This window comes from Mastigoproctus giganteus, chromosome 12 (genome assembly GCF_048544385.1).
Source record: "Mastigoproctus giganteus isolate SK-2022 chromosome 12, ASM4854438v1, whole genome shotgun sequence".
NCBI lineage: Eukaryota > Metazoa > Arthropoda > Arachnida > Uropygi > Thelyphonidae > Mastigoproctus > Mastigoproctus giganteus.
In genome coordinates this window covers 97327752-97346387 of record NC_143586.1, presented here as the reverse complement: position 1 = coordinate 97346387, position 18636 = coordinate 97327752, and the positions used below count along the sequence as shown (strand labels likewise).

The 18636-nt window shown below is 36.4% G+C and overlaps 1 protein-coding gene across 2 annotated transcripts in view; it reads right to left on the bottom strand.

Moving 5' to 3' along the window:
* LOC150077291 (mediator of RNA polymerase II transcription subunit 25-like) overlaps positions 1-18636 on the bottom strand; it is a 763048-nt gene that overhangs the window by 705696 nt on the left and 38716 nt on the right. For both annotated transcript variants that reach the window (XM_090386696.1, XM_090386697.1), the window contains exon 3: positions 174-219. In XM_090386696.1, the coding sequence (XP_090242822.1) occupies positions 174-219 (46 nt within the window). The remainder of the gene's footprint in view (positions 1-173; positions 220-18636) is intronic.

Below are 18636 nucleotides of genomic sequence, written 5' to 3'. Positions count from 1 at the left end.
TTAAAAATTCAGTTTTTAAGTGAAATGTTTAAGTAGCGACCTTACATATTAAATTTAAGAATTTAGTGATTCACGGCATAAATTCAAGTAACTATTTCCAAAACTAGCCAATATCCTGAAAATATTCTTGCCAACTATTTAGTTCAAAAGCAAAAACATTATACGGTACTTACATCACAGCCGCAATCTCTCTCGTCAGCAGGAGCACCATTAAAATATCTGAAATACACATTTTAAAAAAAATCTCCATCAGCAAATAATATCTTAAAAGCAACATTGGAATCTTACAAACAGGAATGAATGTTATCAATAAACAAGGAAAATTAAGTTATGTTCAATTTTTTATTTTATTTTAATGTTATTATAACAATTAAAATCAAAAGCAGAGTATCCTCATTTTTAAATAAATAAAAAAATAATTTACCACAAATAATTTATTATCACATCAACGTGCTGCATGTTTGCTTATTAAACTATGCTAATTACAGAAGCTGTTTCATAAACTGATACTAAAACTGTTTAAAAGAAAATAAGTCTTCTGAATACAATCAAAGGGGGAAACAACACTAGAATAAAAACATGCATCACTGGTTTGTGTGCTCTCTCTCTCTCTCTCTCTCTCTCTCTCTCTCTCTCTCTCTCTCTCTCTCTCTCTCTCTCAATTTAAGAAACAGACTTCCTTTAACCCAACATACAACCATGTTACAACTATTACATGACATAATATTTGCACAGCAAATATCTGGCACTTCTCAAAGGGCAGTTACATATTGTTATTTATTAGTAAGACACCGAATTGTCAAGAATAGCCAGATGCTCATTATTGTGACATTAACATTTGCATTGGTAATTTTCAAAATGCACCTTACTTTCTTACAAATAAATATCGTCAACAAGCAAAATTACAGTACTAGTGTCTGACATTTATTAGATCAGGAATGGACAAGGAAAGCCAGCAAAAGCAATGTATTCTAGTCCTCGGAGAATAAATATCATCAACAAGCAAAATTACAGTACTAATGTCTGACATTTATTAGAGCAGGAATGGACAAAATATGGTCCTAATGCAAAAGCAATGTATTCTAGTCCTTGGAGATGTTAAGATTCTATTAATGATGATAATCAGTTTTCAAGCTAAGAAAAATGCAGATGGTTGATGTTTCATATAAAAACACAGACAAAATGTCTGTGTAAGTGGTAAGCACCACACAACAGGATTTATTAGGACTGTCTCCTATCATGCTTCATCTAAAATTAACTTCGTTAAGGGCACAATGACCAAGGCTAATGAAACTTAGCCTTGGTCATTGTGCGACTTCCATCACTTGTTTAAGTTGATAGCCTAAACAAATTTAAGGCTCAACTGGACAGGTATTTCGAACGAACGGAGGGGTGAAATGGGAGTGGGTTTTTTTTTTTTTTTTTTGGCTGATGCTGAATAAGCTTGCTTTCTTGCATCATATGCCTCTACTAATGCTAATGCTAATGCTAACTTTGGAACTGCACTCTTCATTTCAAATTGTTAATGATGATAATCAGTTTTTAAGCTAAGAAAAAAGCAGATGGTTGATATTTCATATAAAAACACAGAAAAATGTCTGTGTAAGTGGTAAGCACCACACAACAGGATTTATTAGGACTGTCTCCTATCATGCTTCATCTAAAATTAACTTCGTTAAGGACACAATGATCAAGGCTAATGAAACTTTGGAACTGCACTCGTCATTTCAAATTGTTACGACGATTATGTGTCTTCATATTCTTGGTTCTAAATTTGAACTCTTATTTACTGCAGACAAATTGTCCAAGTTATAACTATATTTTGAGGTGTGTCATAAGATTCTGAGACTATGGACTCCTTTTATGTTGCGCATAAGTGTATCTTCCCTTTTTTGGAAAGAAAACAATTCAAATCTTAAATTAGAGGAGAAACAAGTTGTTACCAGAGAACAGTTTCAATGTCAAAATGGGTTCTACGCTATAAAATGCACCACTTTCATTAATAAAATTAGAGAAATATTTTATAAACTATAACTAAAATAAAGAAAACTGATTCATCTATGATGCTACTAAAACATTGACTTAAATCAATAAAATGCCTTTATTAAACAAAAATATATACATACTGACTGTATAAATTGTATATTAAAATAAAATTAAAACAAAATAAGATGGTATATAACAAGAATAAAATGCGATAAAATATAAAATTAAAAGTGCTAAAACGATGTTTAAAATTACTAAAAACCACTAAAACAGGAGCAATGTACACTAAAATCAGCATAACAAAAAATAAGAATTATTTTGCCAACTCTTTAATTGGAAATGAAATTCAGGCCAGTATTATTTCAAAAATAAAAAATCTAAGTACAGTACTTAATTGAGTAGTACTTGTTAACTGATTGCACACCCAATTTATCACATCATGAAAAAATGTGCCAAATAATTAGATATGTGCAAATTATTGAGAAAAATATCAACAGAAGAGATTTTCATTGATTTTATACAAAGTAAAAAAAAGACTGTCATTGGATTGGCAAAAGAAATTCTTACCAAATTAGAAAAGGATGGACTTAACTTAAAAATGTAAGGGGAGAAGGATACGATAACAGGGGGCCAACATGGCTGGAAAATATAATAGCGTACAGGCAATAATTTTTTTAAAAAAATGCATTTTCAACGTTTGTACCATGTTTGGCAATCTTCATTTAGCTGGTGTACATGCAGAGTCAATAACATCTGGAATGATAAGTCTTTTTGGCACTGATCAAAAAATATTTACTTTTTTTTCTGGTTCCACTAGTCTGGAAAATTTTAATGAATACTTTGAAGTATCACTTAAAGGACATACAGACACAAGGTTGTCCAAAGAACGAGCTATAAAATCTTTGTCTTTACAAATAACAAAGTTCATGAAGTCTAAATTAATATTGACAATAGGTCTGCCAATGTGGAAACTATCAGTATTGATAACTAACTATCAGTATTGACAACTAACTATCAGTATTGATAACTAACTAAATTAATATTGACAATAGGTCTGCCAATGTGGAAACTATCAGTATTGCTTAAAGCCTGCATTTACAAATAGTCTAACCATTTTTATGCAGATTGGCTATATGGAATAAAATTCTTCATAATATTGACTGCGTAAATAAAGCATTGCAAGCTAAAAAGCTTTGCATATGTAACTCCTCCCAATTAATAAGTGGATTGATAAAAAATCTTCAAGAAATTTCGGATATGCTGCTACCACAAAAGAAAAAAATGGATATCCTAGCTACATTTCCAGATGAAAGAAGAAGAAAGAAAAAAGAATGACACTTTTCGGTCAAAACAATTTTGTATTGAAAACAAATTTTTTTTTTTCAAAACAAACAACAATTTTGTATTGAAATTAAAACTGAACTTTAAGATGGCCTCTGGTGTTGAAACAAGTGCATTAACTATCCAAAGATGCTTTCGGAATGTGGTCTGCATGCCTATAGGCCCAAGAAGAAGCCTTTGTTGACCCAACAAATTAGGAAGAAGCAACTTGCTTGGCTATAATGTATGTTTCATGGACAAAAGAGCAATGGGACACCGTTATCTTTTCTGGCGAATTGAAATTCAACCTGCAAGGCTCGGATGGGAGGCGATATGTCAGAAGACAAAAATCAGAGGCATACCATCCTGACTGCATAACACCGACTGTAAAGTTCCCCACCGGGTCTGGGGATGCATAACAAGCAAAGGGGTGGGGCGAATTAAGTTTATTAATGGAACAGTGAATGCAGAAACCTACACTGTTATCTTGGAGGAGTGCCTGAAACCCGGAATTAGGGATCACCACACAGACATCCAAAACTGCATTTTTCAACAGGACTCAGCACCTTGCCACACAGCAAAATTGGTACGTTTTATACTATTTAGATTTAATGATGAGTTTGTCTTCTTGTCTCACAAGGCTTAAAACATACTTATACCAATGTTTTCCCTTGATTTTATTTCTTAAGGTGCAGTCATACCTCAGAAATGCTAGCATTACAGTGTTGGCCGGCCAAGCAACAGTGCAAATTTGAAACCTATTGAAAATTTCTGGTACATAATGTCGTCTAAAATTGCTCAGAAAAAGCCAACAGGTAAGATTCAGCTGCAGGAGAGCATTGTAAGGGTGTGGTACCACAAAATTGGGCAACCATATATCCAGAAGTCGATTTACTCTATGCCAGATCGTTGCAAGGCTGTAATTTCAGCTCGAGGAGGAACAACAAAATATTGAGGACTTATTTTGCTGATTTACAGTACATAACATTATAACGTTAACTTGTCATTTCAGTTTGTATAGAAAATGCAATAAAACGTATGTTTAGTTGCCATGATTGCCATTTGCATGATTTCTCATATTTTCATTAATTATGCATTATACCCTATGGGAAGATATGGCAATTAGGTATATCAGATGGAGTCCTTTCATTGGATTTCATTCAAAGATATATATCCCATCTAACAAATACATTTCAAGCATTTCTGCAACCCACAATGCAGCACAAAACACATTATTTGCAAAATTCACAAGTGATGCAGTTTTTCTGTCAACCACTGTATATTATATTTTGCAATATTTTGTTTCTATGATTTCATTCTAAATATATAAACATAAACCATATGTGATATCTCTGATGTTTTTATTTCTTTGTAGTTAATATAGTAATAAAGTGTCTGTAGATATAAACGAATATTTGTAAGTTACTTTTTCTGTGATATTTTTATTTTTGTTATATTTATTGTATTATTTAAATTATTTTATTAATAAATATAAGCAAACCATAGATTGTTGCAATAGTAATTTTTATAAATTCATAAAGATTAACTACCCGCATGTAATGGGAATGTACTTATATTACTTTTGCTCCAGGCGTAGGATTGCCTCATTCCGTCTCTGGTGATCATACAGATATACTGATGTCGTGTGACCATATTTTCAATTTGTATCAACTTCTGTTGATACAAATGATTTTATTATGTAATAAAAATATGATATAAATTAATGTTGATATCATATACTTGGATTTCAGGAACGCTTTTGACACTGTTACGCATGGAAGACAACTGTACAAATTCGAGCAGTATGGTATTAAGGGTAAGTTGCTACAATGGATAAAAGGGTGGTTGAGTGCGAGAAAACAGAGTGGCAATTAATGAACACTGCTTTTTGTGGACTAATGTTATTAGTGGAGATCCACAGGGTTCGGTGTTAAGCCCACTGTTGTTTTGTATATCTATCAATGATATTGATGAAGGTATCTCAGGCTTAGTGTTAAAGTTTGTGGATGATGCAAAGGTTTGCAGGGTTGTTAATGAGAGTAATGGCAGTGTGCTACTGCAACAGGATTTAGAAAATTTGGGCAGATGGGCTGAGAAGTGACAACTGAAGCTTAACATTGACAAATGCAAAATACTGCATATGGGTAGAAGTAACCCCAGAGAAACGTACCAACTGTATGGTACTACACTTAGGGTGGTAAAAAATGAAAAAGACCTGGGAGTAATTGTGAAGTCAGATATGAAGTTTTCTGAGCAATGCAAACAGGCTGCCAGAGCAGATCATGGGGTATTAGCATTAACAAAGACACATGACGCAAGAAAGCAAGCTTATATAGCATCGGCCAATAAAAAAAAAAAAAAAAAAAAAAACCCTTATTTCACCCATCCACTCACTCCAAATGTTTGTCAAGTTCTGCCTTGAATCTATTCAAGCTATCAACTTCTACAACGACAAATGGAAGTTTGTTCCAGCAATCAACCACCCACTGGCTAAAGGCAATCTTCCGCACATCTATCCTACAACCATCTTTCCTCAATTTGAATTTATCTTCTCAGGCGATTATTCTGAGCAAGAGGAAGAATCCCTTCTGCATTGAGCATGCTCAAACCATTCAAGGCTTTATACACCACACTCAGATCACCTCGCAGGTGCCTAGTCTCCAGATGCAATTTGCAAAACTTATACATAAGTTTTGCAAAACTTATGCCTTTCTTTGTAAGAGCAACCCTTTGTTCCATTGACTAATCTTGTTGCCCTTCTCTGTACTCGTTCCAACAGCTCTACATCCTCCTTAAAATTAGGCCTCCAGACCTGTACACAGTACTCAAGGTATGGCCTGACTCAATTTGCCTCCAATGCCACACTGCTCCAATTTGTGCAGCAGTCTTCCATATGCAACAGTATCTAAGGCTTTTCTAGGATCCAAATATATTATATCAAAGTTATTCTTTGCATCCAGTTCCTTTGTGACTACATCATAGTATCCAATCAAATTAGTCAGACAAGACTTCCCCTTAACAAACCCATGCTGTGTCCGAGCTATAACTGAAGTCGTGTCTAGATGATCCTGCAATGCTTCCAGTGCCTCAATGGAAATTAATGGAGGCACTTTAACCAGTGCCTCCATTAATTTCCCTGAAACAGAAGTTAAACTAACAGGTGTGTAATTACCTGTCTCCCTTTGATCCTCCTTTGTGGATTGGGGTCACATCTGCACATTTCCAGTCCATGGGTACCTCCCATGAGTCCAGGGAAGCTCTCATAATTATGGATAAGGGTTTGCTTACTTCCTTTGCCACCTCCTTTAATATAAATGGATAGATTCCATCCACCCCGAGTGTCTTTCTTGTGTTTATCTTCAACAATTTCTCCTCCACTTTACTCTCAGTTATTACAAGATTATCTAGCTTACTGCCAGAGTTGAAAACACCTCTGCCATTCCCCTCCCTGAATAACTCCTCACGTGTGAATGTCGATGCAAAATATTCATTTAGTTTGTTAGCTACCTGAGCAGGATCATCAACAGTTGAACCATCGATATCAAGTGGACCAATCTGATTCATCTCCTTTCTTCTAGACTTTACATAAGTAAAGAACTCTTTGCTGTTTTTCTTTGCATCCTTTGCCAAAGATTTCTCGTAATCTTCCTTCACCTGCCTAACCTCCTTTGTAACTTGGTTACAGACCAGCTTATATCTATCATAGGCGTCTGTGTCACACATTAATTTATATGTATCCCATGCATTTTTCTTCTCTGTCACATATCTAATTAGTTCATCTGACATCCGTTTAGGCTTAAATCTTGAACAATATTTCTTTGTTGGTATGAAAAGTCTAGTAGCTTCCAAGATTAATTCTTTGAATGCTTCCCATTTTGAATTTGCTGTTGGTAACATCATCAGTTGGTTCCACCGTATAGAATTTAAATACTGTCTCAGACCACCGCAGTCACCTTGTATTGTCAATGATATACAGGAACTTTGCTAGTAGAGAAAAGGAGGTGATTATCCCTTTGTATAAGGCAATGGTCAGGCCATGCCTTCAGTACTGCATACAGGCTTGGTGGCCTCATTTTAGGAAGGATGTAGAGTTGCTTGAGAATGTACAGAGAACGGCAACAAGATCAGTGAGGGGAACGAAGGGGTCCTCTTACCAAGAAAGTCTTCAGTTCTGCAAACTGCATGTCTGGTGACTAGGCACATGGGAGGTGATATGATTGAGGTGTATAAAGGTAAACTGCAGCCATTATCAACCCACTGCAGGATGGAAGTCTCCTCAACAATTCATGCTGAGGGAAATGGACCATAATCTGCCACGCTGGTCCAGTACAGGTTGGCAGATCGACCATATTTAGCAGTCAGGGGCTTGAACCCCAGTCTATTCACAGAGTGTGTGCTACTGCACTCGACCTCTCGGCTAGGGTTGAGCACACTGAATTTTGATGGGATTCTTCCGCTTGCTCAGATTACGAACCAGAGGGGGCATAAATTCAAACTGAGGAAAGATAGTTGTAGAATAGATGTGTGGAAAACTTCCATCTGTCATTGTGGAAGTTGATAACTTAAATAAATTCAAGAAGGAACTGGACAAACTTGTAGAGGGAATGGTTGTATGAAAATTGAAATAGGCCTCTGTTCTCAAAATTATTCATTATAATAATATATTTAGCTTGCAGAGAAAAAACGGATAACATAGATTTTGGTAGAAACTTTTTAATAAAGTTAAAATAAAATAAAAATAAAGTAAACAAATCACCAAAGCTTTTGGACAGAGATTGTCCTTTCACAGTGGAAGAAGCGTTAATACAAAAAATATAAAGAATGACTATGACCGGGGCATTCTTTATACTATTAACACTTTTTGTAATAATGCTTTTCCCACTGAGAAGGACAACCTCTGTTTGAAAGCTTTGGTGATTTGTTTACTTTACTTTTACAGTATCTTATTTTAACCTGTGCTTTATTAAAGAGTTTTTACCAAAACCTATGTTATCTGTTTTTTCTCAGCAAGCTAAATATATTATTATAATGGATGTGTGAAATTGTTTTTTTTCTGTTTTTTTTTTGGCTGATGCTACATAAGCTCATACGCTTGCATCAAATGCCTCCATTACTATTACTGTCATTATTCTATGGTACACCACCATACCAAATTTTTTGCTACACGAGTCACACCACATTTTCTACATGTTCTGTTAATTTTGCCAAACAGTGTATCTTTAGTACATCCCATAACTTCTACTTTATCACTTCCGACCGGGCTAGCCGGGTGGGTAAAGTGCCTACCTGGCAACCCAAAGGTCGCGGGTTCGATTCCCGCCTCGGGCTTGGATCAAAGTACTGCAAAAATCTTGGAAGGTGCATTATGGCCACAGAAGCCTATGCGCCAACAACTACCAAAAAAAAAAAAAAAAAACTTTATCACTTTTCTTCCACAACCAGATCCAACTTACCACTGCTCTAGCATAGAAAATTGTTTGGCTTTTTATACTACAAGCTATGCAGCATAATCCATTACAGATGGGGTGGTCACAATTCAGTGATTACTGAGTGCATGTTGCCATATAGTAATATGTATAGGAAGTACTGCTTTTTGATACAGAAAACAGTTTTTCAGTGGTACAAGAAATTTACATGTAATAGCAATAGCAAGCAAACTCAATATAGGCCCCAGCAGCATCACACACAATTCAGGACTGCATGCATTATCATAGTCCATGCAACCAGGGTAGAGTGACAATCAACATGCAGCTTTCATGGGCATGTGCAAAGAACATCTAAGACACTATCAGTAGGAGGGACTGGGTCATAATGGATGATAATTTATGGAACTATCTCCACATTCCAGCTAAGCACAGGAGCCTGCACCAGAAGCATGCAAGCACCCCACATCACTCATGAAGATTCATTATGTTGCTGGTACTGTGAAGGTTAGGCTGAAAATTCTTCTTGGACTGAAAGTCATTTTCCATAGATTGAATGCCCCATCATTTTACAATAAATACCCAACATTATAGCAAAACACTCTTGTTTAAGAACTACTGGCACAAGAGCAAATTAGGCTATAATGCTTCTAGTTTAGGTTGGGAGGGTTTCATATGAGGGAATGTCAGGAATTCTGTCTTGTCTTAGTGGATGTTAGAATACTCTTCATTACAATCATGTAATTCCTACACAAATGTGGTATAAACTTTTATATGTTTTGAAAGTAGCCAATTAACTTAAAAAAAAAATCAAGTGTAATATTTGGTCAGTCAACTAGAATTTAGAGTAAGGTTGTTTTCTGCATTCATTAAAAGCTTGAAATACTCTAAGATATTCCCTTTAAATTTATGGACATTTCATAATAAAGTGCTGTACCATTAGTGGAACATGACAGTTATGGTACTGACAAACTTTAACTCTGAGTAGTTAGCAGTAAATCATGGGCATGACCAATTCGTAACTGAGCAAGGGTCAATTCTTCATGCCTGCTAGATCAGAAGATAGTATGCTATGGTTGAAGCATTTATTTAATTAAACAAAATTTGTTGGTGGTGGTGGTCTGAATTTGCCAGTATCATTCCCACTGTTTTATACTGTTTTTGTGAATGAAGGATTTTTAATCATCAGATTCATTAGGCTTATAACACACACACTACTCTAATTTCCAAGTGTTTATGTCACACCACACTGACTCAACATTGCATTGTCCACCAATGTCAACTGGATGCACTTTCTTAGACTTTGTGTTTCTCTTAATGACAGCATAACACCCCTCCCATCCTTTCTGTACACACTGTACTCCCCAAATTCCAATTCTGCACTTCTTATATGCATGTGGCACCATGTGTCTGATATACCAACAATATCCGCTTTTGATGTCTTGACTAGCTTCAAATTCATCAAATTTGTTTACTATATGCCTAGTACTGGTGTACATGCAAGTGCTGCACCTATTCATACTCAGAGTTACCCTAGCACAATCCATATTTACTTGTTCGTGATGACTCCCAGTAGCCATTAAAATCCCCAGCACCTCACTTTCCACGCTGCTGCTCATTCCAATAGAAGCAGTGCAAAAATCACTTTCACTTCTGCCAGTGGAAACCGTTAATCTCTTAGATATTAGTCTGTGAATCCCCAAAGCGAAAACTTTTCTTACCCACCTAACACTGCCTAGATAGCATCAGCATATATTTTTGCACCCTTTCTATTTAGGTGTATCCCATCCCTGTAGAAACAATCTCTCTTGTTAACAAGGAATCTAAGGTAGTACATCCAATTTAAGTTGGGGGGCATTCCAATGTTGAAATGGTGTGGTGGGACATAAGCACTGGGAAAGGGTGTGTTATAGGCCTAATGAATTTGATGGGTATAATGAGCAATTGTGCAGAGAAATAGAGTGGGCCAGTAAATCAGAATGTCTTATAATGGGGGATATTAACTTTCCAGATACTGACTAGAACTGCATAGGTTTGTTAAGTGGAAGTCTTGTCTTTTTTTTTTTTTTTTTTATATAAACCCCAAACACGACAGGTTTGTTTGTTTGTTTGTTTGTTATTTGGTTTTTAGGAGCATTAGCAACTTCGGATTGTTCACTCGCACACTAGCAAGACTTTTGTGGATTTATTGGATGACTATTTTCTACAGCAGCATGTTCGGGAGGCAACTAGAGGGAGTAATACTCTTGATCTGATTATCAGTAGTGATTCTTCATACATTAAGAATCTGCAGATAAAGGAACCACTAGGTGGCAGTGATCACAGTGGGCTGAAGTGGGATTTCTCAAAGAGGTAACACTATCAAGGGTAAGAGGAAGGGTTTTTGCTTTCGTAAGGGTGACTACGGTGGTCTGAGACAGTATTTAAATTCTATACGGTGGGACCAAATGATGATGTTACCAACAGCAAATTCAAAATGGGAAACATTCAAAGAATTAATCTTGGAAGCTACTAGGCTTTTCATAGCAACTAAGAAATATTGTTAGATTTAGGCCTAAATGGATGTCAGATGAACTAATTTGACATGTGACAGAGAATAAAAATGCATTGGATATATATAAAATAACAGGCGACACAGAAGCCTATCACAGATATAAGCTAACCTGTAATCAAGTCACAAAATAGGTTAGGCAGAAGAGGACAGATTACGTGAAATCTTTGGCAAAGGATGCAAAGAAAAATAGCAAAGAGTTCTTTATTATGTAAATTCTAGAAGAAAATGGATGAATTAGATTGGTCCATTTAACATAGATGGTTTGACTATTGATGATCATGCTCTGTAGCTAATAAACTGAATGAGTACTTTGCATTTACATTCACACATTAGGAGTTATTCAAGGAGGGGAATGCCAGAAGTTTATCAAATTCTAACAGGAAGCTAAGTGATTTTGTAATAACTGAGAGCAAAGTGTAGGAGAAACTGTTGAAGTTAAACATAAGGAACACACCTGGGGTGGATGGGATCTATCCAGTTATATTTAAAAATGCAGCAAATGAAGTAAGCAAACCCTTAGACATAATTATGAAAACTTCCTTGGCCTCGGGAAGTCCCCATGGACTATAGGTCTGCAAATGTGTCCCCAATTCATAAAGGGGATCAAAGGGTGACACGGATAATTACAGACCTGTTAATCTAACTTGTGTTCAAGGGAAAATAATGGAGTCACTGATTAAGGAAGCAATGAAGGATCATCCAACTACAGTTATAGTTCAGAAAGAGTATAGGTTTCTTAAGTGGAAGTCTTGTCTTTTTTTTTTTTTATATATATAAACCCCAAACACGACAGGTTTGTTTGTTTGTTTGCGTGCTTGTTTGTTTGTTTGTTATTTGGTTTTTAGGAGCATTAGCAACTAAGGCCATACTGCTCCGGGGATATGCGGTGGTCATTACCTGACCTTCCCGGATCCTCCGCAATTTGGTAGTCACGGATTCGAACCACAGTCTAATCAAGTAGCGTGTGCTACGCACTCCTGCTCCTGCCCACCTGGCTATGGAGGCGCCACACAAGAGGTACTAGAACCTATAGTACTTAGTACCATGCTTGGGTTGGAGATTTAGAAGACGAAAGAAGATATTTATTGACATTTGAATTGAACTTCTGTAGACTGTAATTTTAAGGGAATACGTATGAAGGAAGGTTGTTCCAGAAAACGGCAGTTGAATGAATAAACGAGGAAGATGAAAAGTTGAACAGTAAATGGATGTTGGCTGGTGGCGGCAAGTGTTCGGACTGTTTTGAAAGAGGGAGCGGGAATTATAGAAGCCAATTCAGAAGAACAGTGCCCATGGAAGTATCTGTAGAAGAGGCATGCAGCAGAAACAGTTCGTCTATGAGACAGCGAGTGGAGAGACTCTGTTAGAGATGAATCATTAATTAACCTAACTGCCCTCTTCTGAATGGAATCAAGAAGCCTGAGAGAGGTTTTGTGGGCACCACCCCAGATGGGGGAACAATATTCCATTGCAGGGCGGATTTGCGATTTATCCAGAGTGAGCAGCTGTTTGGAAGAAAAGTAATGCTCAGAGCGAAAGAGAAAACCAAGTTTTTTAGATGCAGAGGAAGCAATATTTGTAATGTTCTTGTTCCAAGAGAGATTAGAAGTCAGGGTAATCCCCAAAAGAGATATATCATTTTGCCTAGAAATCGAAGTGTCACTAAAGATCAGCATAGGAGCAGTAGAATCCTTTTTGCGGATATAAGACAAGACTGAGTTTTAGAAGTGTTGAAATCAACTAAGTTGTCTTTGCCCCACTGGAGAATAACCTGAAGATTGGCATTTAGGGAATTGGTAGCAGATTTTAGAGAAGTTGAAGCTGATTGAGCAGGACAAGGTTTCTCAAATTAAGTGGAATGCAATGTGCTATCATTGGCAAAACTATGGATAGGATTTCCAGTCAATGGAAGAAGGTCGTTAATATACAAGTGGAAAACAGTGGGAGAAAGAACCTTGGGGAACACCGGCATTAGAAGACAGAGAGCCATCTATCTTCACCCTCACTGAACGATCAGAGAGAAAACTGGATAACCAATTACTAAAAACAGTTGGCAAACCAAAAGATGGAAGCTTGTTTAGAAGACCTTTATGCCAAACACGATCGAAAGCCTTTGAGATGTTAAGGGCAACTACTTATGTTTCACCGAACCTTTCCATTGAATTAGTCCATAAATGGGTAACATAAGCCAGAATATCACCAGTGGATCGACACTGACGGAATCCATACTGGCGATCATTGATCGGACAGAAGGCTTCTGTCAGTTTAAGAGTTGGCGGTTAATTGATTTCTCCATTACTTTAGAAAGAGTAGAAGTAATTGCAATGGGACGATAATTGGATGGGAGGGATTTGTCACCCTTTTTAGGAACTGGCTGGATATGAGCAAATTTCCAAGCAGAAGGAAAAACACCTTTGGAATAAGAAAGTGAAAAAAGCAGCAAAGAATAGGAGTAAGTTCATGAGCACAGTTTTTGAGAACAAGTGGAGAAATACCATCAGGACATGGAGCTTTCTTAGCATCAAGAATCGTCAAAATCCTTCTGACATCTTTTTGACGGAAGACCACAGGAGGCATTGAATGGAGCGTGTTGGGAATGGTGGGAGGTGTTTTACCAAGATCATTAATACATGAGTTGGAATCAAAATGGGATGCTAGCAGGTCAGCTTTATCCTTGGCTGAAGTGACAAAACAGAATCATCTGGTTTGGACAGAGGTGGGAGCAGAGATGGGCAAAAGTTGCGGCCAATAGCTTTGGCAAGAAACCAGAATGCTCGGCTACCATTAGGGCAAGAAGAAAGTTTTCTACTCCAGCCTGTTCAAAATCTAGTTTGGACTGATTAATAACTGCTTTACAATTGTTGCGAGCTTTGGTGTAGGCAGAAAATGAAACTGGAGAATTAGAAACAAGCCAATTACGATATGCAACATTCTCCTCTTGAACAGCCTTAGCACATTTATCAGAAAACCAAGGTTTATTTAAAGGACAAGATTTTAAAGTGGCGTGTGGGATAAAGGATTTCATTCCTGCAAGAATAATTTGACTGGCACGATATGAGAAAACGTTGACATCAGAAGTTTTGAAACAGTAATCCGACCAAGGAAAAGAAGAAAAGAAATCTCGCAGGTCATCCCATTTTGCACTCTTGTAATGCCAAACAACACGAGGTTGGGAATAGACATGAGATAATGGTTCCATTGGAGAAGAGACAATCACCAAGTTGTGATCTGAAGTGCCTAAAGGACCTCTCACTTCGACCGTGTACTTAAAAGGGCTGTTTGTGAGAAAAAGATCAAGCATATTGGCTGTATGATTAGGATTGTCCGGTATTCTTGTAGGTAAAAGAACAATCTGTGCAAGGTCATTAGTAATTGCAAAAGCCTCAGCATCTCGACCAGCTGGGTCGGCGTGACTAGAAAACGGAAGCCGGCTGGAGTTTTGAACATTAAAATCACCAAGGAAAATTACCTCACTGTTAGGAAAGTTGGACTGGAGAAAGTCAAGTTGCAAAGAGAGGAAGTCAAAGAGCTCCAAGTGACTAGTGGAGTTGGGAGAACGGTAGAGACAACAGATGAATTTGACACAATGAGGTAGAGAGATTTTAAGCCAGAGAAGATCAAAGTGAGGAGATTCCAAATTGCCAAGTCTCTGACAGGGAATATCAGAAAGGACATATGCACAAGTACCACCTTTGAGGCGAAAGGAATCATACAGCGAATAATTTGAGCATCTGAGATGAGCAGTAGTTGAATCAACCGATAACTGAGATTCTGTCAGAAAAAGTACATGGGGTTTGGCAGACTGCAAGTGGAAATGGACATCGTTGAGATTAGAATGAGACCACGTATATTTGTGAAATGAATTAGGAAGTCTGACAAATTTGACTGGATACTATGATGTGGTCACAAAGGAACTGGATGCATAAAATAATTTTGTTATCATATACAGCAGACTTGATTTACCGGGACATTTCAAGACTCCCAATAAAAAAAAAAAAATTTTTAAAAATAAATAAACCAGAAATAATAAAATTAAAGTAATAAATAGAATAGGTATAAACAAATGTTTTGCAAGTCGTAAATAAGTGCTGTTATAAGTGGGGAGATTAATGCGCCTATTATCTTGCAATACCCAATGTCTTCACACCCGCTGCGCCAAAAAAAAAAACAGACAATGTTTAGTTTGATTTAGTGCGCCACATCAATTGTTGTGTTCTGTCACACCACAAAAAGACAAATTTTATTTTGTCGCAGATGTCGAAATTTTTTTTATTGTAAATATATATATATTTTTTTGTTTAGAAATCGCGAAAATGATGGGTAAATGGAAAAGAGTTGCACTTTCAGTTAAACATAGACTTGAAATTATTCAAAGGTTTGAAAACGGTGCATCCGTTAATTCTCTAATGAACCATTATAAGGTTGGTGACCAAACCATATGCGACCCTGTAAAAAATAAAGGGAAGCTATTAGATTTAAAATCGACATCGCAAAAAATAAATGGAAGCATCGTATTGGACACACGAGTAGTGCATGGTAAGTTTTTTATCTATCACCATATTTTTTACATAGGTTGCTGAACATTTTTCGATACAGTAAGTCCCTGACTTACACAACTACGGATTTATGTAAATTTGTTTTCACTCAATTTTTTTTTAATTAATTAATTTTATTATTTTTTTTAGGATTGTAAAATTTAAAGCAACAAAAAAATAATAATAAGCAATCAATAACAATGATCACGGCACGCACAAATTGCACAAGTGAGATCAGAGAAACGAGCAAAAAAATAGGAAAGAAGAGAAGATTCTTACAGTTATTTATGGGTTTTTTTTATGACTGAAGATTTCAGTAAAGGGGACACACATTTCACCATAATAACGTAAAAACCCACAGAATTCCAGCTATCGGTATTATCGCAAATGCAATACACTCGAGTTTACTACCCGTTTATAATATATTGAGCTAACAGAAACGCCCAATAAAATGGAAAGTGCAAATTGTTTTTTGTTGACCTCCAGAAATGTGCTTTACTAAAATGTGAGTTCGCGCCGGGTGATAATAGTGAGTTTTCGCCTTAACCCTGTGAAGTTCTTTACAGAAAACTTCATTTTGACCGTTATCATGGTGCTGACTAAGTGAATAAGTGACAGCGATACTAGTAAATCTACCAACAAAAGGAAAGTGATCAATTTGGATCAGAAAATTAAACTAATAAGAATGTATGAAAATGGTCAAACATTAACAAGTATCACGACGGATTCAGATTTGTCAATAATAATATAGTAGCAATATGTTACTAGTCATTCCCGAGTTACGTAAAACCCGACTAAGTGTGAGGAATGTATCTTTTACATGTGTCGGGGACTTCTGTATTTTTGGATTAACCGGGAAATCGATTATCCGGAATTTGTTTTTTACCAACTATCCCGGAAAATCGAGAGTCTACTGTACCTGGATTTCAGGAAATCTTTTGATACTGTGGCACATGGAAGACTACTGTATAAATTTGAGCAGTATGGCATTAAGGGCAAGCTGCTACAATGGACAAAAGGATGGTTGAATGGCAGAAGACAGAGAATGGTTATCAATGGAACGCTGCTCTTCATGGGCTAATGTTATTAGTGGAGTCCCCCAGGGTTTGGCATTGGGCCCAATGTTATTTTCGGTATTTATCAATGATATTGATAAAGGTATATAAGGTTAATGTCTAAGTTCGCAGACGATACAAAATTTGGCAGGGTTGTTAATGACAGTAATGGTGGTACGCTACTGCAACAGGATCTGGTAAAGTTGAGCAGATGGGCTGAGAAATGGAAACTGAAGTTTAACATTGACAAATGTAAAGTACTGCATATGGGTAGCAGTAACCCCAGAGTAACGTATCAACTGGGTGGTACTACACTCAGGGTAGTGGAGAAGAAAAAGGACCTGGTGTAATTGTGCAGTCAGATATGTAGTTTTCTGAGGATAACAAAGACTGCAAGAGTAGCTCATGGTGTCTTGTCAATGATATACAGCAGGCCCCCATTATAGCGCGGTTAGCTTTATGCTGATTCGCTATAACGCTGTTCTTATATTATAACCCATATCTGACTATAACACTGTCTCAGATCACTATAATGCTCTTTTACAGATTGCATTTTTGGCATATTTAACGAAATCGTTTCATTTGTTGGAGTCGATAGCTTGAAATTGAATACTGAAACAGCATTAAAACGTTTCCCACGCTCAGTGAAATTTTCTCGCACGCTAATTTAATTGCAGTAGAGTGACTTGTTACGTAGTTCCGAGATCAACATTTTAAAAAATGACCAAGTATATTGCTTGTAATATTTGCATTATATGCATTTATCCGAAGTCTAGTCCTCATTCAGTACAGTATTAGACATTGTGCGAAACAGACAGTTTACTTGAACATTGTATCGTAATTAATGCAACCAACGCAGTTACATTTTCAAAGAATTAATAATGGCCGATAAGAATGAAAAAGCAACAACGTCTGGGCACAGTATGAAGACTATAAATGTAAGAAAAAGACTGAATTTGAAAATTAAATTAGATGTTTTGAAGTGAATCGATTCCAGTCAAAGACAAGCAGATGTGTGCCATAATTTAGGACTTGCAGTTTAACTGTAAGAACAATTATAAAAAAAAATAAAGAATTAATTTTAGCAGCGGGAAAGATAGCTGTTCCACTGCAAGCAACTAGGGCTAGGCCGGCTATTAGGATTGAAATGGAAAGACTAACTAATTTTATTGAAGATAATATCCAATGCAGAATTCAGTTAAGTTAAATATTATTAAAAAAAAAAAAAAAGAGAGAGAGAGAGATTAGCCAATATGATGATCTGAAGAAAACTCACCTAAAAAAAAATGTGGAACCACTTAAAACTGGTAGGGGCTGGTTGAATAGATTTAAAATCCAGGGAGAAGCTGTAAGTGCAGAAGGAGCCGAAACTTTCAAAAAAGAACTTGTTAAAATTATTGAAGAGGGATATTATGTGCTATACTTCTCAACAAGTTTATAACATAGATGAAGCAGGACTTTTGTGGAAACGAATGCCTAAAAGAAGTTTCATATTGAAAGAAGAAAAAAACATGCCAGGTTTCAAAGCTGCGAAGGATCGGTTGACTTTATTGTTGGGTGGTAACGCTGCAGGGGATTTAAAATTAATACCCCTTTTAGTTTATTTGGAAGAGCGCCAAAGTTCAACCCAAAATCGACACATTTCTCATGATTAAATTCATCAATTAAATTAAATCAATTTGGATCAATTAATTTCATGATTTTAATTGGAATTTTAAGTTTAATTTTGATACTTAAGTAGTTACCACATAATTATATACGTA